We start from the raw sequence: 20733 nt of genomic DNA, 5'->3' as shown, positions 1-20733 counted from the left end.
GGTTCGCCCTGAAAGCGATGGATGTGGATGTCCTCGACGATGCGGGGCAAGCCACCCTGAGTGCATCAAGAGCCAAATCCGTCCACATCAAGCTGCGAGGGTCAAAGACCAACCAGACCGGGCAATCCACATCCCGAATGCTACTAAAGTCCGGTCACAAGTTCCTTTGCCCAGTGCTAGGGGCTCTACTCCTCCTCCGAGCCTGGAGTGGATTTCCTATGTACTTACCGGTGGCAGTGTATCCGACAAGCTCAGGTTCAGCTCAGGTCGTCTCTTCACGGCGCATTGCCAGCATTATCCAGGCCGCGGCAAGCCGGGATGGAGAGAATCCCCGTGCGGTCAATACACACTCCTTCCGCTCGGGAGGGGCAACGCAGAGGCATCGACGCCCTAACAACCCAATTCCATGGTCGATGGGCGTCCGACACGTTCAAGATATACACAGGCTGTGCAAGGAGTCGGTGACCTGCATCGCTTCCAGGAAGGTTAGTGGGGCAAGAACCGCCTCGATACTCCGATGACACTAATCTGAGCCTTCTCATTTTGGGGCACATCTCTTGTCCAACTCTCGGACAGAGCTAAAGTCAGCTTCATATAGTGTCAAAGAATACACGTCGCGATTTAGCCCCAGTTCGCACGCAGGACCAAGGAGGAAAGCTTTGTTGAACGAGCAGGAGCTAACATACCCGTATCCGTTTTGCTGTTAATCCTAACGTTACGGAGTAAATAATATGCCATAGGTTACTTCTAACGCGCATGCCAAATACTCTGGCCAACTGCACACTCACAGAAAATACTCCGAAATAATACTATACACGCATGAATTACTTTCTTAACCCCTTCAACCCGGCGCGCTGTGTAAGATGTGTTAGCAAATCATCCAGATAGGATAAATTTCAAATCTAAGCGTATAAATACAGCATAAGAAATTGTTATACTTGGAATTTGTATGCTCGGAACTCTTTGTGAGCCTGCCTCTATCACTGGCTATACAAAGACTAAGTCATGTGAAATCAGTGTTTCTGTCCACTGTGCGCATAGATGCATGCGTTCAAGTTTTTGGAATATTAATTACCAGGGTACTATACACAAATGCTACACCAACAATTAATTCTTGCAGGCTTCGTGCTGAGTGGTCATCTTTTTGAGTCTCACTTTCGAAATCAGCGGCCAAGAGCTCAAATGGCAGGAGCCCGCGAGAAGCGACGCACGGCCTGTCTTCTGCGTGGCGAGACAACGACGTGGAAGGCCATCTGGAGGGAGCTAAAAGCGAGTGGGTGGACACACAAACTGCCCCCCGCTAGCTCGATCGAGACACGGTGGAAATTCATCCCACCAGGCGGGAGCGCGGCTGGCACAGATGCAAGGACTACTTCTTGGGCGAGGACCGCGTTCTCGCCCACTACGCCCGTGGTATGTAATCTATTTTGACTATTGTCTGGCGTATCAGTCTAACACACTGTTTGATTCTGCTAACAGTCCATTCGAAGGAAGGCGCTCAAGCGCTGAGTGCATTATCCGTTGCAAAAGGTATGCTGACAAGATTGTGTTATCATAGTGGACGGTTATCTAACTAATGGGTTAACGCTGGTGATGCTGCAGCTCCAGAAGAAGACTGCCAAGTTGATGGTGCATGTGTGCCAGTCCCACAGGCGTCACCTCCCCGCGAAACAGCAGGTCAAGCGGCGACTTCGCTTCCGGACACTGCGGGCGAAACAGCGACTCCGCCTCCGGATGCGGCAAGCGATGCGGCAAGCCCTGCTTTGACGACTCTTGCGTCGGCGGCGGCAAGCCAAGGAACTCCAGCCCCATGACAGCGAAGTGCACCTGCGAAATGTCCGCGGGGTAAGTTTGTGTATTGTATCTGGTATCAACGTTTGTGCTCATTATCCATTTCATGTGCTCATCATCCATTTCATGTGTCAACAGGTCGTGCTAGCTTGGATAGCGGCGATGACGACGCAGAAGAAGCTGAGTATCACTTGGTGCCGTCGACTCCAGAGTACTTCGACCAAGACGCTCCGCGGATGCTTCACCTCCCGACACTTCTCTGTTTGGCTCATTGGACGAGGAAAATGGCGCTGTGGACAACACCGCAGACAGCGATTACGATGCAGCCGCCGATCAGTCTGAGGGTAAGCTTATGCTGTATTGATGTGCTGTATTGTATTGCCTATACTTACACTGTATATGATGTGCTGTATTACCTGTGCTACAGTCTGCAGTGTAATGTCAAGTGATTCAGAAGATGACCTGAACCAGGTCGAAGACGACGACGACCCAGACGACTTCGGCGGCCTTGATTCCGGTGATGAGCCTATGGAAGACGATTTCGTCGATGAAGATGAATCGGATGTTGAAGAACGCGGCTGCAACGACCCAGCGGAGGAAGACGAAGTTGAAGATGAAGACCCCAACTCCCTTGCAGCTATTTCCGAACGCCATTTTGCAGAGAAGTTTCTCGAGTCGCTGGGTGGAGCTGAGAAGGTGCTGGCTGGTGACATTGTGGGCAAGGACCTGGAGAATCTACGAGCACACGCCACATCAGGATGGTCCGAGCCGATCAACCCGGACGTGTACGAGCACCTCCAAGCCCGTACGAGCCTGTTGATGACGAAAATAGCTACCCAGACTTGAGGTATCAACCGTTTGGCCCCACGCCAGAAGCAATGAAGTGCAAAGATTCACCTCTTGCTCTTTTCTTCTTCTTCATGCCCGTGGCTCTATGGCAGCATATTGCCGTTTGCTGTAACAACTACAAGCATGAACAGCTTGAATCGCGAGTGGAGGCGTACATTGAGCGACGCGAAAAGATGCTACGCCGCAGACCTGACGAAGAAACGCCAATTCGGACGAGGAGTGATGTGCGCATGAGTTTGATGGCCGTCAAGCCAGTCATGCCACACGAATTGTGCGTCTTCATCGGCCTACTGTTGGCGCGGGCCATCCAGCCAAACCGTGAGAAGGTCTCTAACCACTGGAAGCAGGCTGATGAAGGTGGTATTGCCCGAGGAGTCTTTACCAACTACATGAAACGCGATAGATTCATGGAGATTTCGCGCAACTTGCACTTCTCCAGTAATCTCGATCAGACTGACAGAGCGTGGAAAATCCGCAAAGTAGTTCACGTGCTGCAGCGGACATTCCGACGAGGCTACATCCCCCCGACCACGTAGCGTTTGATGAAACAATACTTCCATCACGCTCGTCGTTCAACACTACCCGCGTCTACATGATGGACAAGCCATGTAAGTGGGGCACAAAGCTTTTCATGCTTTGCTGCGCTCATTCCGCGTACTGCATCAGGTATGGACGTGCTTCTTTTGGTTTGACTAAGTTGGCTAGGTTGTATAATACATCTTATGAACATGCTATGCTGTATTCTATGCTGTATAACACAGGTTTGAAGTCTACGTGGGCAAGAAGCAACACATTTCCGACTCCAAGTCGATTGACAATAAGTCGGGATCTGCTGCAGTTGTACGCAACCTGAAAGCTGCTTTCCCGAACGGCCAAGACAAAGGCTTCCGGCTCGTCGTGACAGATCGATTCTACACAACTGTGGTCCTCGCTATCCAGCTCCTGCTGATGGGCTTCTACACGATAGGAACGATCATGACGAACCGCATCGGGTTCGCAGCAAGTATCAAAGAGAAGAAGAAAACTCGGCCGAAGGAGATTATGCGTGTCACGTACAAATACCTGCAATCGACGAAGGTCAAGGAGATGGCGTCAATCACCTGGTGGGACAGCAAGCCCGTCTTCTTCTTGTGCACGGGGAGTGATCTCTCCATGGATCGCGTAGTGCGCCGCGAGAAGACGGGGGAGCAGCACGAAGTGCCGTGCCCGAAGGCAGTGAAGGACTACCACAACTACATGGGTGGAGTTGATGTCCATGATCAACTCCGCCTCCAGCGCTACTCCCTGCAACGTGCGGTTACCTTCCGGAAATACTACAAGTCTCTATTTCTAGGGCTGGTAGACCTCGTAATCGTCAACGGATACATTGTTCAACGCGTATCATGCGAGCAAGGGCGCACGACCACTGACGCACGTGCAGTACATTCGCAAGCTGCACCTGGAGCTGATTCACTTGAAGAGCGAGGACATGTACGAAGACAACATGTTCGGAGCGGGTAAGTCTTCATTTTTCCTGAGCTGTATATTATGTTTTTCATTACCCACGCTAACCTGTATATACATGATGGCTAGACTCGTCTGCTTCTCCAGTGTCTACTGCGGCACTGCCGCTTCTGCGAGCAGAGCGGAACGTACTTCATGTACCCAGCACTTACCGAAGCAGATTGACGAATGGAGAACGCACTCGGGGCAGTCGAAGCGAGTGCAGCGAAACTGCAAGATCTGTTCTTTGATGCGTACGGATGGGAAGCGAGGCGGGACCACGACGTATTACTGCGAGGCTTGCGTCGACTCTCAGCAAGTGTACCTGTGCATGAAGCCGAAGATGACCATCGACGGTGTCCTGATGAGCTGCTGGGAGATCTGGCACACCACATACAAGAACGGCACCGCCATTCCTGACCACCTACAGAACAAGATCCGGCTGCGCAAGTCCCCAGCCAAGAAGCACCGCCGTGCTTCGTCGGGCGACTCGAGTGATTGAGAGAGTGGAAGCGTAAGCGAGGGGGGGCGTGTGAGGCTGCGCACGTTCATAAGTAGTTTTTGATTGCTCATTTGTAGCGGCGTGTAGCCGGGGGGAAGACAAGCTGGTGTTCAATGATTGCTTGTTGAAACTTACTGTATTGATTTGTTTCATTTGAGTTTTGTATGCAGGTTAGAGGTACGCTTCATTTGATTGTATCCGTACATCAATTGGAGCTACTTGATTTCAGTATTGCCCCCTGTCGCATCGTCTGCGCTCATATTATCAAAAAAAATATCAGCATAGATGCAGCTTTTAGAGTTTGAGCCTCGTGTTCTGTACTGAACATGCGGGTATCGTTGTGCAAGAGTAGTGCGAGTACATGCTTATACAGCTTAATGGCGCTGTATATACCGACGGTAGTACATCCAATACAGCGTAGGAATAGTTTTACGTAGTGTCTGCGTCACCGCCTTTTTCTCCGCCTTCCCGCCGCAACCCTCGAGTATACAAACTTCTAGATAAAATTATGCTGTATATACAGCTTATCTCACCCTCAAAATCCTTCGGGTTGAAGGGGTTAAAAACAGTGACCTGTACCCTCGACAAGACCACTATAAAGTCAATTGTATGGAGCATTGCGTAGTAAGCATGCAGTCACAGTACTATTACCAAATACATGTACTACCTTCTCGATTGAAAGTGCGAGGACTGCTTCTTCTGCGTAGCTGCAAATGCAAGTAAATGCAACAACAAGGCGTTAACGCTGTGATAAGGCCCGGGTATCGAGTATTTCTCGACTGCTACACACCGTCGTGCTCTTCTTTTTTTGGGGAATCCTGGCGATTGTGGCCAAGATCATCGCCTGCTACTCCGTCGACGTATCTCGAAGGTATTACACTACGACAAAATATTAGCTCCATATTTACCAAAAAGATATGGATAGTTCTGATCTCTTACCGATGAAGGGCAGGGCGATAACGTACGAAAAGATGAAGAGCTTCTGCTTCTGCAGCACAGCACGGGCCTTGATGTGGAAATGGGATCGGTCTGCAGAATAGCGAGCGCTGGCAAAGCCACAGCGGCGACTGCAGCACCTGCAACCTGCGCCAATGGCCATGCTCGCCAGGCAGAACAGCATGGTCCATCGCCTTCAACTCCTTGTGCGTTCCAACGTCCATAGTGCGCAATCGAAACAGCAAGAAAGCCTGCAACTGCAACTTCGAGAATGAACCGCTTCTTGGGGGATTCTTGTTGGAATTGAGAGATTCTGACCCGAGAACTTAAACAAACCATCGGATCGGATTTATCCATTTAAGTATCTAAATATCTGATTCCACTATATTATATTACTTATAATGTTAACTTCAACGGGAGGCTTCATCTGATCGGCTTCAAATAATCGGTTGTACCAGCTTTACTGCTATCCTAGAATTATTAAATGTCTTCAAGAACGAGGAGTTTCATCGAGATCCATGTTATTGTTCAAGAAGTTTTGCATCCGATTCAACATTTTGTTCTAATCGGTAACGATCAAAATTACACTGACCAGCAAGTATACAGACGTGTTAGATGTGCACGAACGCACCATTCAAAATTTCTCCACTACGTGGCACCATGCGTGAACAAGCTAATCAAAACGTGGAACGTTTCGATCACGAAGTCGTTGATAAAATAATTATCCTGGGAGGACAGCTAGAAGAGCTGTATGGACAGCCTCACACAGATTAATTCGTCGAAAGAAAGTTGCTTGAACCTCAGGCAACATTTAAACAACATCTCGCTACACCATACTCACACAATCGCACACCATACCTACACAAATATAGGTACCGTATTTCACACGTAGACCAATACCGCCACTTGAGAAATACACCCTATCCTACGCCAATCAGTGCTCAGAATGCTGAAGCATGCGAATCGCATGTTGAGAGATACATGTCATTACTTCAGAATACTGACATATATTTTTCAAAATTATGGCTCCGGCGCGTATGCGTTAGTGTGGCACCAGCATCGCCGCGCCACACGAACGCCCTCCGCGCCGGCATCACCAGCAGTACTAGCCGCATGTTGAGTCTGGTGCGGAAGACACTGTGGACTGAATCCTACCAAGTGAGCGCACCCGCGCACCCGCCTTTGGTGCTGGATACGGGTGCGTTCCCGGAGGCTACTGTACTATATAATGCTCTGAGCTTCGCCAAGCACTCTACCGTCAAGAGCTCTTGCGATATTCGCCAATGGAATGGGGCGTCTTATGCTGCCAACAAGGGACTAGCAGCGCGCGCGTCTTGCCAAGGCTTAGTGTACTCTTCCGACATGGCGTTCACAACCATGGCGCCCGCACTCGCACTGCGAGGCTCGCAGCGACGCTCGTCACCAGCATTTGGAATGGATCCATTTGTCGGAAAATGATTCTAAAAATAAAGTTTGGGCTGAAGCATCAACTCTGCAAGGGTACCTACCCCTTGAAGCATGGGGTGTACTGCTCTACATGCGAAATACGGTACCACACAAAGCCAATTGACAATGAAATGAGGACAGCGTTAGCGACAAGAGAATGCAGGATGACCAATCAGCCTACAACTACACTGTATTGCATAGTTCCTAGTTACAGACGGATAACTGAGGATGTCTTACGTCCATGCAGCTGAGCTCTTGGCCTACAAATTAAACATGTCCGCCTGGATCTCGGGCAGCCTCGCTGGCATTACACCTTTTCAACTTCAAAATGGCAAATTGCTAGTTCAAAATGACAAAACGTAAGTTCAAACTGTCACGAATAGAGATAGGACCGTCTCACAATCTTATACGAGCACGATCGGCTGATACAGCTCACTGTCAGCCAATAGATAGTCGACACTCTGTATTTCTATATATCCCACTATTACAAACAGGTTTAAGTATCGGTTTTCAAAGTATTGTCGTTTTGATTTTACATTTTGACATATTGAATTTTCTTTTTGTCATTTTGAAGTTGAAAAGGTGTAGATCATTGGCTCCATATAAAAAATGGTGGTCGGCGCTGCAAACGCTTACGTCCTTAGCTCTTGGCCTACAAACTATAAAATCTGTCCAGTAGGCAGCTTCGGCGGCAGTAGATAGTTGGCTCCATATAAAAAAGGAAAATTCCGGAATATGACTCAAAATGAAATTTTGTGCAAACGGTGATACAAGGCTTTGTGCCAAGTGCATTTGGCCACCGATAGCGGCCAGCACCTGAATGCCATGCACGTCGCTGAATGCACCAATTGTGTCAGTATAGGACTGGGTAAACGCGAAGGCGGTGCCGGTGTAGGCATCGCCCTCTGCTGATAGTTGTTCTGGTGAAGTACGGTCGCCTTCTGTGTCGCTTAAGCGACACTGCCCACACTGCATAAAGGATCACCGACGGCTTGGATGCCTTACTCCCCATGTCGCCGCTGGAGGCAACAATTTCGTGGCCCAATGCCCTAGCAAATGCTGCTGAACCTGAAATATGTGCTCTCGACACAAATCCTTCTATCACCTTTTGCACAAAATTTAATATTGAGTCACCTTCCTGAAATTTCCCTAAGAAAAATGATGGTAGGTGCTGCAAATGAGGGGCTATGCCCCTCATTTGCTACTTGCATGTGAACATAGTACGTAACCACTGTTTGGTACTGCTAGTGCATGTATTGATGGTTGTTGTTTTGGATTTGGCTTAGCTTTGAGTGGCGCCAATACACTCGACCACTCAGTAGGCGAAGTATTAGCACAAAACTTGTCTACTTCGTAGCCAAAGAAGACATCTATTAGTTTCTTCAAAGTGTTCCATATAGTTGTACTCGAGTTGGTAAAATCGAGCTAACGTTAGATACAACCGAGCAGACTTTTTGGAATTCAAAGTAGTCCTCCCAGCCTAACGCAGTGCACCCTTGTTGTGCACGACGAATTCAAAAATGACTGGTTGCATCCCCAACATTGCATTAGTAGCTCGGCTAATTGCTGAGCTTCATGCCGTCAGCTCAAGGGGAATCCATCAGCTACACATATTGAATACGAAACGTTAAAGACAACGTGCACATTAATAAACATGAATGAATTACCACAATAATTATGTGCACTTACAGGAACGCGATCAGACAATGATCGGCGCGCGCCATTCAACTCGATGCTCATTTTTCATGACGTACTTGTAGGCGAATATTTTGTCTACCACATCATCATGTTGCATGAAAGTTGTCTTCAAGTTACTCCCTGTTGGGCTTCCTGATACATGTAAGTAGCTAGCTTACTCTACCTACCTCCCAGAAAATGGATGACATCTACACTGCTACTGAACCATTGGACGATACTTGCTTCTAGCAGATAGAACCAGCAAAAACAGCAAGCGTGGTTTTCAAACACGGTTAACAGCCGCACGCTCTACCAACTGAGCTATAGGAGAAGCACATACTTTCCGAACAGCCGCGTCGAGCCGACTCCTCGCAGCCTTCTTTCCAAGACGAGACCGCAGCACTAGGAAGGTGTGCTGCATCGCGCGTCCCTACTTACAAGACCAGGCGCCAGTGCCTGCTGAGTGTCCCGCTGGCATGAGTGGTCACGCCCCTGGCCAAGGTCCTGGTGATCCCACTCGAGCATCGACCCCGGATCGCGCAACGTCGGCCGCGCCAAGAGCTACAGCTGCTCATGGCTGGAATACTGTCGTCAGTTACCCCAACCGTCACCCTAAAAGGGCTCCCAAGATCGCCTGACCGTCCCCGCTAAGGCGGCCAAAAAGCGTTCTCCGAAGCCGCACGGTGAGAGATCGGTGAACATCAACCGGACCCAAGCGCACTCGCAAATGAAATCCAGCCCCTCGACATCAGCTGCCAACGGGTGGAATGACTTCAAGATGCTCAAGAACTATCTTAGCGGCCAAGCTCCTATGGAAATGGTGATAGATACAGCACTTCGGCTCAGGGATAAGGCGTGTACACGCCGCTTTGAAGCCTTCGCGTTCCACCATGGTGCAGCCACGCCATACGACCGTGATCGCCTTAGGGCTGAGTGGGAAATATCCACCCGCGTGCCGAAGAATTATGGGGGTTACCATCGCCAGTGGAACCTGCAACAAAGTGATGAAGCCACTATTCTCATGGTGGAGCTCAAAGATTGGATTGTGAATAAGGGCCTCCCCCAACGAGAAGTTGAGCAAAGACTCATGGCTTTTGACTTTGTGGCAGCTGGGCCGTCGCAAGAGCGCTGCAATGGAGCAGAGCCTAACGAGGCTCGGAGTGACGAGAGGCGCTCTTACAAGGATGCACTAAATGGAGCTGGTGGGGACATCTTCTCATCCGATGTGCCTCCCAGTCTGACTGCAGAGATGGAGGAGCTTTACTCCATCTGTACAACACCTACGGCTGCGACGACGGGACCCCGGCCACTTACGGCAAAAGAGAGCCGTGCGTTAGATATGATCCTGTCTGGCGATCTGGAAGTACCCACGGTCCCGCACTTCCTCATCAACGTCCTAAATCAAGCCGACCTCGCCGCTTTTGAGAGTGTATTCGAGTGCCAATCTGTCTACACTATCTTTGCGCATTTACACTTCCTGCATGAAGACTGTTTTCACAAACGATTGATCGAACTAATGACCCCCGGAAAAGATGCAGATGCTGATCTCGTCGCTCAGGCAGCCGAATTTATCGACTCCATCACCACGGTGGTCTACACGGAATCACAGCGATTGCTCACTTTCTCGTTCTCGGGAAAGAAGGCAGCCCAGCGATGGGCGAGCTGGTGTGTGCCAATGGGTACAGGGCGTGTCAAGCTGATAGACTACATCGCGATGAGGAAAACAACTGATGAGCATGGCCTGCACCCACTAGTCAGACTTGACAGCTACGAGCTCACGATCCTGGTCCTCCATCGTGAGATCTCACATGAAGACATCTACCACGTCCTAGCAGAGGTGATGAAAGTCCCCGTGCACAATTGCCAGCGGATTGGTCGTCCCAGAGGGAGTGTCGACTGTCGAGTCTGGAGAGTGCAGCTCACGGTACCAACCTGGCCAGTAGCGCTGAAGCACACACACTGGAAATGGCTTGACGTCGAACTTGCTATTTTTCACCACACGGTGTTTGTAGCTCCTCCATGTACATCATGTAGGGCGTTTGGGCACGGCCATTCGTCTTGCACGAAATCTGATGATGAAGCCATACTGAGCAGAGACAAGCTCACGCTGGACATCGCCGCTGCTAGTGTGGGTCCCATTAACAAGATCGCGCGCTTTAAACCAACTGTACCGTTGCGATCGATGGCCGACTTTCTCATGGCGAGAAGAAAGAACACCTGCCAAGCAGCAACGGAGACAACGATGGGGGGCTCACTTAATACGCGCGCGGTCTCGGACGAGTCTAAACAAGAGGAGAGCGAAGACTCGTGTGACATGGATGTGGAGCAAGCTTGTGGAGCTGAGCAAGAGATGAAGAAGAGCTGGACCCCTCTTACTCCTCTCTCTTTCCAGGCGGAAGCTACGTCAAATATGAACGTTGCGAGTGGCACCGCTTTACCAGGGACAGAGGCGACAGCAAAGTCCAAGAGAGCACGGGAGGCTTCGATTCATCAGACGATTCCTCCATGTGAAGAGGATAAGCAGACGAAAGCCGAAGCAGCCAAACCGCCAAGCTCTGAGGGTGAGGTGGGTCGCCTCAAAATCTCTCAAGAATTGTCGCGGAGGCTCTCTCCACCAAAAGAGCGATGAAACTTCAGCGCTTCACATCGAGCAAGGGAGCCCAAGAGGAGGACGAGGTGATGCAAGAAGCCAAGTCGTCAGAAAACGGATCGGAAAGCACGTCTCCACCGGCGGAAAAGCCCGCCTCCAAGCAGAAAAGCTTTATTCAAGCGTCTAGACACGACTGCTTCGGCATCGAGGGGGTGGGGGATGCAGGTGAGCCTGCCCAAACACCGAATCAAAGTACGCTGATTCAAAACGACGAAATGCAGGTGGAGTCTTCAGACGACGAGGTCTCCACAATACAAGGTACTCCCGTGGCTGCCACGTCCCCCAACGGTGTCCCAATAGCAAGTTTCACGGTGAGCCACTGGCTAGAAGTACTTGGTGGGGCGATTACCGCGGTTGACGGCAACGGGCAATGCGGCTGGATGGCCTGGTTCGCTGCGTTCACCAACTCAGGAGGCGTACACTTCAAGCTAACGCCTGAACAGAGTACACGAGCGAGTGCTTATAAAACGCCTTAATGATCGCACGCCTAGATGCGGCTATTGAGCTTCGGGAGATCTCGGTTGCTGAGGCGTATGCCTGGCTGGTGGATGGGGAGCAACTGCCGACAAGCCACGCAGCGGTGATGCTGGAGATTACTGTCAAACTGAGCGCAGAGATGAAGCGACCTGTCGATCTCACAACGCCTTTGATTGGTTGGGTCCGTCCGTACCATGCTTACAAACGACAGCGCAACAGAACTCTTTCTTGCTCTGTGGAAAGCCAAGGTACCGCCGGTGACAGTGGTTCTCAACTACTCTAAGTCCGGGGGGCACTTCTCAGCAGGGACGTATCCACCACAGACTCATGCACAAGAAACGAAAAGTGCGGTCAAGCTGGGAGACGCTCGGAACAAAGTCGTCACAGGGCTTGGCTTTCGAACGTGTTCCTTCGCTCCGATGGATGAAGCTGAAGTAGCCCGCCTAGCTACAAGATGCGCCAAACGCCTGGGGGAGGAAGTCGGCGACTGCAGCTACAACATGGCACCCTCGGAGACGCGAGGACAAATAGATGAGCTTGGACCGGAACAAGCGGCGCTGAATCAATCTGCATATGATGTTTGGCGGGGGAAGCAACCAATGCCTCAGGCGTTCCCACCTGACATTCAATCGGTCGGTTCAATTGGTCGCCTTGCGGCAGCTCTGGCCGGAAACACAGAAGCTACCCGAATTCTCATGGGGAGCCTCCCATCTCCTGCGCTTGTGCTCTCAGCGTGGCCTCGAACCGAGCTGATTGATTGGGGGCGCCAGGAGGTTATCAGGCTACAACGAGCGCAAATTACAAAAACTATGTTACAGGCGAGATGCTCGACTTCGACTAGACGCCTCTGTGAGGAGTGGTTACGCGCGACGAGCTCTGGAAGTGAAATTACACAGCTGAAGCTAGCGGGAGCCCTAGACAGGTGGAAACGACTGTGCAAGAAAGAACGGGATGCCGTGTCTCGGGCGAAACCCGATGATATCAGCAAAATGGAATGGTGCGTGCTTCACCTCGTTGCCCTGGCAACACTGGGATGGCTACTCGACGACCAGTGTGAGCTATACCTTTTCAATAGAGTGAAACTCTATCAGGAGGAGAGCGTCAGGATGTTGTGCGGCAGGATTCTGAAGGAGTCGACCTGGAACGGAGTTTCTGCCGTTGGAAATTACGTGCTAACAAGGCCCAGTGAAGCAGAACGAGAAGAGGTCCAACAGGGCCAAAGCGGAGACGGATTCCTTCTACTAAGAGGGAGCCCCCCTCCGCTACGCTAGAGGCCTACAGGCCAACACAGGCCTGCGCAACGAAGTCGGCGTGATGCGCAGGTACCCACAGCAGACCAGCTCCGTACCCCGTGACAAGGATAATTCGCGTGGTGGAGTTCAGGAGAATCCCGACCATTCTATTTATTTCAAAAATAAGACTACTTAAGTATGCATGATTTCTATAGCCAAGTATCCCGAGAAGAGTATGCGAACGACACTCGCAGGCGCTTCAGAGATATACGGCGACAACAAAGTAAAAACGCTCGGCCTCGAATGACAAAAGCTTCTTTGCAAGGGTTTCGACGAAATATAGAGATAATACGATTCCAATACTGGACCCAGGAGTGGCGGGCACTACACATGGTAAGCCCGCAGAGGCGGACATACTGGCCGAAAATTGGAGGCCAATTCTTAATGGAGGGGCTGCGATAGGCTGCAAACCAGCTGAGCTGATTGATGAAGTACGGCAGAACTGGAGCCGGATTGACATGGGGTGGCTGGATGACGAAATGATGGAGTTCGAGGTTCGAGAAGCGCTCAAGCGATGCAAGCGTGGCAAGGCAGCGGGGCCGGACAGGCTGGGAAACTCGTTCTACCGAGACTTTGAGGATGAAATTGACCCATTATGACCCGTTTTGTCAATATGTGGTTTCAATCAGGAGTGTTCCCCACTTCGTTCACTGAGGCCTACATATTCAGCATCGCGAAAAAGCCGCAGGCAACACACCCGCTTGACTTCCGGCCGATATCGCTTCTAAATAGTGACTACAAGGTACTCATGAAAATTTACACACAGCGTATGAGGTCATGCGTCGCGGAACTGGTCCACCCAAACCAGTGTGGCTTTGTACCGGGGCGCATAATTCATACTGCAATTGACTTACTGGAGGCAGCAAAGGCGTCGGAGCGTTCCAGAGACCCTCGAAGCACTGCCCAAGCTCTGCTGCTTGATTTTGAAAAGGCCTACGACTTAATTGACAGGGAATTCATGTTTGCAGTGCTGGAAGCGATAGGGTGCCCGCCCAAAATGCTGACCATGCTGAAGCAGCTCCACACCAACGTTCCTGGCCAATGGATACCCCTCTAAGCCTATTCAAGTTACGAGCGGAATAAGGCAGGGATGTCCCCTGGCCCCTCTCCTTTTCATCATTACTCTCGATGTTCTGTACGATATGTTAGAGGCCTGTCCTGAGTTTGAAGGTATTTCCCTGCAGGGCGTAGATGGTGTCACGAAGTTAAAAATGGCTGGATACGCCGATGATACGGCAGTGTACGTGGAGAATGGAGATAAACAGCACGTGGTCTTGGAAGTGGTGAGCACAGTCTGGTCAAGTCGGGCGTCGGGATTCGTTGGTCTTTGCGAGGTGACAGCAGCGCGTTGGAAACGCGATCGACAGCTCGTCCCTGGGATCTTCAAGAAGTCTCGGCATCCGCGTAAGACTTGTGGAACGGTCTTGTCTGGAAGTGAAGTGAAGAACGGCACACTCGGTGCCTCTGGAATTGGTCTACGGCACGCTTGGTGCCCCTGGAATTGGTCTACGGCACGCTCGGTGCCCCTGAAGTTGGTCTACGGCTCGCTCGGAGCCCCTGGAATTGGTCGCTGGCTCGCTCGGAGCCTCTGACATTGGTCTACGGCTCGCTCGGAGCCCTGCAACTTGAAGTTTGAAGTTTGAAGAAGATGTCTGGAGTTGGAGAAGGTGAGGGGTCCGCGGAGCAGCGGATCGTGCAAGAAGAAGTGGCGCGCCTGGAGGCTGAACGGCTTCGCAAGGCGGGGGAAACTGGTGGAACGGCGTCGACGCCGGCGCCACCCGGTGACGGGAGCGGGACGAGCACGATGGCCAAGGTGACGAGCGCGGCCGGTCGTAAGTCCCTGCGCCAAGAGATGATGGGAGATCTCTGGGCTGATGAAGAAGAAGATGAGTTCAAGGACGCTGATGAGGAGTGTGAAGAAGACGGTGCTCACGCGGAGCTGGGGCCCGAGGAGAAGAGGGCGTTGTCCGGCCCCGGGGAGCAACGGGATGGTGACTCCGAAGATTCGAGGAGTTTGCTCTCGAGGCCCGTGCTCTACTATTCGAGTGGTTTCGGCTACGACGATCCTGTGCCGATCGAGACGGCGCATTCGCGGCCGTTCTACAGGTCCTACGTGAAGGAAGAACCTGAGGAAGTGCCCTCTCGTAGCCCGAGCGGGTTCATTGCGGTGTAAACTGGGACGGAGAGGCCGTTGCCGAACCCGCCCACGTACGGTTGGAGTGTTGGGGCGCAGCCTGGCGCCTACGGTGGGTGGGGCACGGTCGTGAAGACTGAGCCGAAAGTCAAACAGCTAGTCAAGGCGGAGTCGAGCAAGACGGTGACTCTTGCCAAGACTCCGACCCCGGGCGCGGCGCCTGCGGCCAAGAAACATTCGACCCCTGTGAACCTCGGTGGACCGAACCGCGCATCGACTATGTGGTCCCCGGCTCGCAGCGCGTACGACATGTCGTCAAAGGTGTCCAACGTGATGAAGGTATTGCCGGTGTTCTACTCGGACACGGCGACGATGGAGAAGGCTCGTGACTTCTGGGAGCTGTTCGAAGCTCACACGGCCCACCTGCCTGATCAGTCACGGTTGCTGGTGTTTCGCCAGAAGCTCAAAGGGAGGCCTGCGGAACGGTGGTGGAACAATTCTACCATTAAGACTTTCGCTACGCTAAAAGTACGGTTCCACAACCAATTCCTGAGCAGAACGGCTGATGAGCTGTGCGAACGGCTACAGACTACGAAGCGTGAACGTGGTGAGTCCGTGGAGGAGTGGGGCGATCGCGTCTCCGACCTCTGCGACTCGATGGACTATCCGAACCCGCAGATGAGGTACCAGTTGTTCCGACGCTGGCTGCGCAACAAGCATATGCTCGCCACGCTCGACTCGGGCCCGGCACGAGACATTCCCGAAGCTTGTGAGTGGCTGCTGGCCAAGGAAATGTCCCGTCCCATAGAAGAAGTAGACGGGTTCCTCGAAGACAAGAAGGTGGCGGGCTCGGCCTCGAGCCTGGCGACGGCGACGGTGGCCGCTTCCGAGACCTTGACGAAGCTGGACAAGCTCGCGGAGACGATGACCACGTTCATGACCCAGCAGCAGCAGTGGCAGCAGCAGATGGTGCGGAACCAGTGGCAGCCGCCGCGCTCGCCAAGGAATCGCGTGCCGAATGTGTCGGCCACGACTTCGAGTCCGGGTTCGGGCGGGAACGCTCCACCTGGGAACGGTCGACCGCGAGGGATTCGTATGGGTGCTGATTCACAGACGTAAGAAGGAGCGCCCGTGTGCGGACGGTGTGGCTATGTGGGCCATTCACGCGAGACTTGTCGACGACAAGTGATGATATGCAACCTGTGTGGAGAACTTGGACACATCACCGTGGAATGCGAGGACGGACCCAGTCGCGGCCGGACCAGTGGTCAGGCTCCCGTGGCCAGGAACGGTGGCCGAGGGCCAGTGAAGTGCGGGTTTTGCAAGGAGGACGGTCACTCGTTTGCTGGGTGCCCCGAAGTGGCGGCGCTCCGAGGTCTGGCCGTGAGTCTGCGAGAAGCTGCGCAGACGTCTCCGCCTCAATGATGAGGGCGGGAGGAAGGGGAGGAGAGAGTCACTCCTTCCTCTTGTCTATTGGATGACTCGGAGGGTGAGGATCGTGACCGTGACGAAGTGGAGGAGACGGTCTCGAAGGTGGATGTATGCATGAGTGTATTGGCGGAGCCGAACGGAACGGTACCAGCCCTGGATGAAGTTTCGTATGGAGAAAACAAGGACAAAAACGAGAAAAAGAAAGGTGAGTTTATTGTGGTTAGTACGGATGATGAAGGAGAGGATCTCGCGGTGAAGGTCGGCGACTCGGAATACGGGACGATCTACGAGGACTTGGCCATCTTGGCGGCCGCCGCCGACACGACCGTCGCGGTGGGAGAGCTGGTCGCCTTGGCGGCCGACTTGAAGACCGGTGGAGTAGAGGAGGCCGAGCCGACCGAGGTGAAGGCCGAACCGACCGAGGAGAACGCGCCCGAGTTGCCGAGCGAAAAGAAGGACCCGGACGAGTTGCCGAAGGTCGCGTCGCTAATGGATCCCGAGGACGTGAGTGCGGAGGAGGTGCCGACGCCGTTCGCCGACGCGCCGCCACCGTATGCCCTAGATGACGAAGGATACGACTTATCGGACTGCTTGTTCTCGGCCTGGACGGAGTGAGAAGACGTACTTGCAGAGACTGCTGCTGAGGACGGTGCGGTCCCGCCGGAGGTGACAACCGTCTCTGGTAACGACCGTCTGTTCTCGGACGATGAGCTCACGGCGATGGAGAACGGTGAACCGGGCCAGGAGGCTTCCGTCCTCGCCGGTGCGGACGTCGTCCCCGAGCTCGAAGAGTATGACAAGGAGCTCGAGGACCGACTGTACCCGCTGGACGAGGTGGACCTCCTGAAACGTGTCGCTAGGAATGCTGAGGCTCAAGCCGAGCCGGCGTCGGAGGAGTTGGCTCGCATCCTCGGGATCTCGCTGGAGGTGGTGGAACGGACGCGTCAGGCGTCCTCTGACTTGCACGGTTCGCCCGAGTACTGGCAGGGCTGGTTTGAGGACATGCTCGACAAGTCAGAGGAGATCAAGCGTGCGAACCTCGACTTCCGGAGCCCCGTGGTTAGCGTAGTATACGGCTCGCCGTCCGAGGCCGTCGCCGACCCGAAGGGGGCGCCTCCGGCTGCCGGCGTCGCGAGAGGTTTGGAGACCGTGCCGCCAAGTGACGTCTCGAGTGTTACGGCGGAGATGCTGGTGGCCGTCGAGTCTGTAGTGGCCGGGAACGTCGTGCGTCCGCCGGACGATCCTGGGGGGACTTTTGCGGTGACCAAAGCGGTGCCTATCTTGAGTGAAGTGCGAGGCGTGGACCCGAAGGTCGCGCATGCGGTGGCAAGGCAAGCTGTGTTCCGCTTCTTGAAGGAGGCTAGAAAATATGGAGGCCGGGAGCGTGAGGTGCGGAAACCGCCCGATGGAGAAGAGGGGACGGTGGAAGTCCCTCCGCTGCGTGACAAGGTTCCTGAGTACGATAAGGAGCTGCTCCTGAAGCACGTCGACCGTGTCAAGGAGTTGATGAGCGTGACGGCTCGATCTGGTGAGCGCTCATGTTCCTGGATGAGGACCTACTACGACAACAACTCTCGAAGGATTTGGTTGGAGCTGTGGGCCCGTACGGGGCGGTCTAAGACGCCGAGTGCTAGACGTCGCCGTCGCCGTCGCCCTGGCAAGGCGGTCACGTTTGATTTTTCGTCGCTTTACAAGCCGTATGCCGAGGTGATCGACGACTTGGAGCTTTTCCCTGAGCGTGACGAGGACGCTTCGCACTACGTCGAGGTGGTGAGATGTGAACGTCCCGCTCGGACGCGTCTGCCAAAGACTAGCCTGGTGGACGTTGTCACGGTGAACCTACCGAATGGTTTCGGAGGCTATGATGATGATGACGCAGAAGACGGTGTGCACGGTGTTGCGGAAGACGGTCGAAGGGTGGTGTGCGCGGTTGGCAACTTTGAGGCACTTTCAAGTGGTTATATTGACTGTTTACCGTCTCAAATGTTGGCCGACACTGGCTCTACCCTAAGTCTCGTCGGCCGTTGCGTGCTGAAGCGTCTGGGACGGTCTTCGGAGTCGTTGGAACCTTACGAAGGTCTGGTCAGGAGCTCGTCGAGACACAAGCTTCGGATCCGTGGCTGGATCAGCTTGTCGTTCCGGCTTGGGTCGGTGGAGATTTCGCTGAGCGTGTTGGTGGCCGACAAGCTGCATGTCAACGCGATTCTGGGAGTGGACGCTTTGGGCGCGTTCGGCGCCGTGATTGACGTGGCGGAGCGCTCCCTGACACAAAAGAGCTCCGGCGAGGTGCTGCCTCTGGGCTTTACGATGGTGCAAGAGTCCCACATGGTGACGATGGCGACTTCGGTGCGGCTCCCTCCTCGAGGACAAGCTCTTGTGAGGACTCGAGTGGTGGGGAACGTGGCCGATAAGGCCATTGTGCTGGTCGAAGGCTCGCTGGGCCTGCCGCCTACGCTGTGCGTAGCTCAAACGCTGTGTACGCTGGAGGACGGCCGAGTGATCGTTGAGGTGTGCAATGCTTCCACGGACGAATACTGGATTCGGAAGGGGACGGTCGTTGCGAGCACGTCCGTGATCCCCAAGTCTGCTTTCGAGCCGGCAACGACGGCGCCTGGTGGAACGGTGCCCGCTGAAAGCGATGAGTCGGGCGGGGCGAGTGCGATGTCCGTGTCGGAAAAGCGTGAGGAGGGCGCCGGCGAGAAGGTGAAGGCCTCGAAGCCCGACATTCCGCCCGACAAGTCGGACGGCATGAAGGCCGACTTCTCCGAGTCCAAGCTGTCCTCCGGGCAGAAGGAGCTTTTCCAGACTGAGCTGGACGGCTTCCGCTCGATGTTCATGGAGTCCTCGAAGAAGCCGGGACGTACGGACCTGCTACAGTTCGAGATTGACACCGGCAACAGCGCGCCGATCAAGCAGGCACCGTACCGTGTCTCGTTGGCTGAAGGAGAGATTATGGAGGCAGAGATCCAACAGTACATGGAGTTGAATTTGATCCGTCCTTCGAACAGTCCGTGGGCGAGCCCGGTCCTGATCATGCGGAAGCCGGACGGTGGGATACGGTTCTGCATCGATTACCGTAAGTTAAATTCGGTCACGGTGAAGGACTGCTATCCCATGCCGCTAATTGATGACATCTTGGATGTGCTGGGGGACGCGCAGCTGTTCTCGACGATCGATATCGCCTCGGGCTACTGGAACGTGCCCATGCACCCGGACAGCGTGTCCAAGACGGCGTTCACATGCAAGTACGGTCTGTACGAGTGGCTAGGGATGCCATTTGGACTCTGTAACGCTGTCCCAGCGTTCCAGCGGTTGATGGAGACCGTGCTAATGGATCTAAAGTGGCCTATCTGCCTGGTCTATCTCGACGACTGCGTGATTTTCAGCAAGGATTCCCCTATGCACCTGGTGCGTGTTCGTCAAGTGCTGACTCGCTTCCAGCAAGCGGGCTTCAAGCTCAAGATGAAAAAGTGCCATTGGGGAAGAAGTCAAGTTGCCTTTTTGGGTCATATTGTCACGCCTACGGGTATCCTACCCAATCCCGAGAAGGTAAAAGCGGTCCTGAACGTGAAGAGGCCTGTGGACGTGCACGGCATACGGTCGTTCCTTGGATTGACCAGCTACTTCCGTCGCTACATTCCGGGGTACGCTTCTATTTCAGCGCCCCTGGAACGCTTGAAGGTCAAGGACGCTCCGTTCGAGTGGAGCGAGGACTGTGAAGGTGCTTTTCGTCAACTGAAGAGGGCCTTCTTGAAACCTCCTATCCTAGTCTATCCGGACGGTAAGAAGCGGTTCAAGTTGTACGTTGACTCGTCACGGTACGCGGTTGAAGCGTGTCTCATGCAGGAAGTGGGCGGTCGTAACCGTGTGGTGGCGTATGCGAGCAAGTTGTTGACCGGGTCTCAGAAGAACTGGATCTCGAAGCAGGACGGCATCTCCGAGATCGAGTGTTGGGGGGTCGTCTGGGCGACCAGGAAGTTCCGATGTTATCTCGACAAGCGGGAGTTCGACTTGTACACGGATCACCAAGCGCTGACGTGGGTGTTTAGTCCTGGTAACCGTACTA

The 20733-nt window shown here is 53.5% G+C and overlaps 4 protein-coding genes across 4 annotated transcripts; all 4 read left to right on the top strand.

Moving 5' to 3' along the window:
* Window positions 1-1182: 1182 nt before the first annotated feature.
* PHYSODRAFT_252665 (hypothetical protein) lies at window positions 1183-2637 on the top strand (the record flags this gene model as incomplete). Its single annotated transcript, XM_009518583.1, has 6 exons — window positions 1183-1319; window positions 1340-1413; window positions 1480-1530; window positions 1653-1845; window positions 2002-2135; window positions 2219-2637. 6 exons carry the CDS (start codon window positions 1183-1185, stop codon window positions 2635-2637), a joined length of 1008 nt encoding a protein of 335 aa, XP_009516878.1.
* Window positions 2638-2669: 32 nt separating this feature from the next.
* On the top strand, window positions 2670-3176 carry PHYSODRAFT_469934 (hypothetical protein; the record flags this gene model as incomplete). The annotated part of the gene is made up of 1 exon (XM_009518582.1): window positions 2670-3176. One exon carries the CDS (start codon window positions 2670-2672, stop codon window positions 3174-3176), a length of 507 nt encoding a protein of 168 aa, XP_009516877.1.
* A 6234-nt stretch (window positions 3177-9410) lies between these two features.
* Window positions 9411-9788, top strand: PHYSODRAFT_468369 (hypothetical protein; the record flags this gene model as incomplete). Its single annotated transcript, XM_009518581.1, has 1 exon — window positions 9411-9788. A coding segment is annotated over one exon (378 nt), but the record flags the coding sequence as incomplete, so codon positions are not given.
* A 4962-nt stretch (window positions 9789-14750) lies between these two features.
* Window positions 14751-17282, top strand: PHYSODRAFT_323105 (hypothetical protein; the record flags this gene model as incomplete). Its single annotated transcript, XM_009518580.1, has 4 exons — window positions 14751-15269; window positions 15336-16329; window positions 16423-16619; window positions 16725-17282. 4 exons carry the CDS (start codon window positions 14751-14753, stop codon window positions 17280-17282), a joined length of 2268 nt encoding a protein of 755 aa, XP_009516875.1.
* Window positions 17283-20733: the final 3451 nt, after the last annotated feature.

The sequence above is a fragment of the Phytophthora sojae genome, assembly GCF_000149755.1.
Source record: "Phytophthora sojae unplaced genomic scaffold PHYSOscaffold_1, whole genome shotgun sequence".
In the NCBI taxonomy this organism is placed as follows: domain Eukaryota; phylum Oomycota; class Peronosporomycetes; order Peronosporales; family Peronosporaceae; genus Phytophthora; species Phytophthora sojae.
This window is presented reverse-complemented; position numbering and strand designations above follow the sequence as displayed.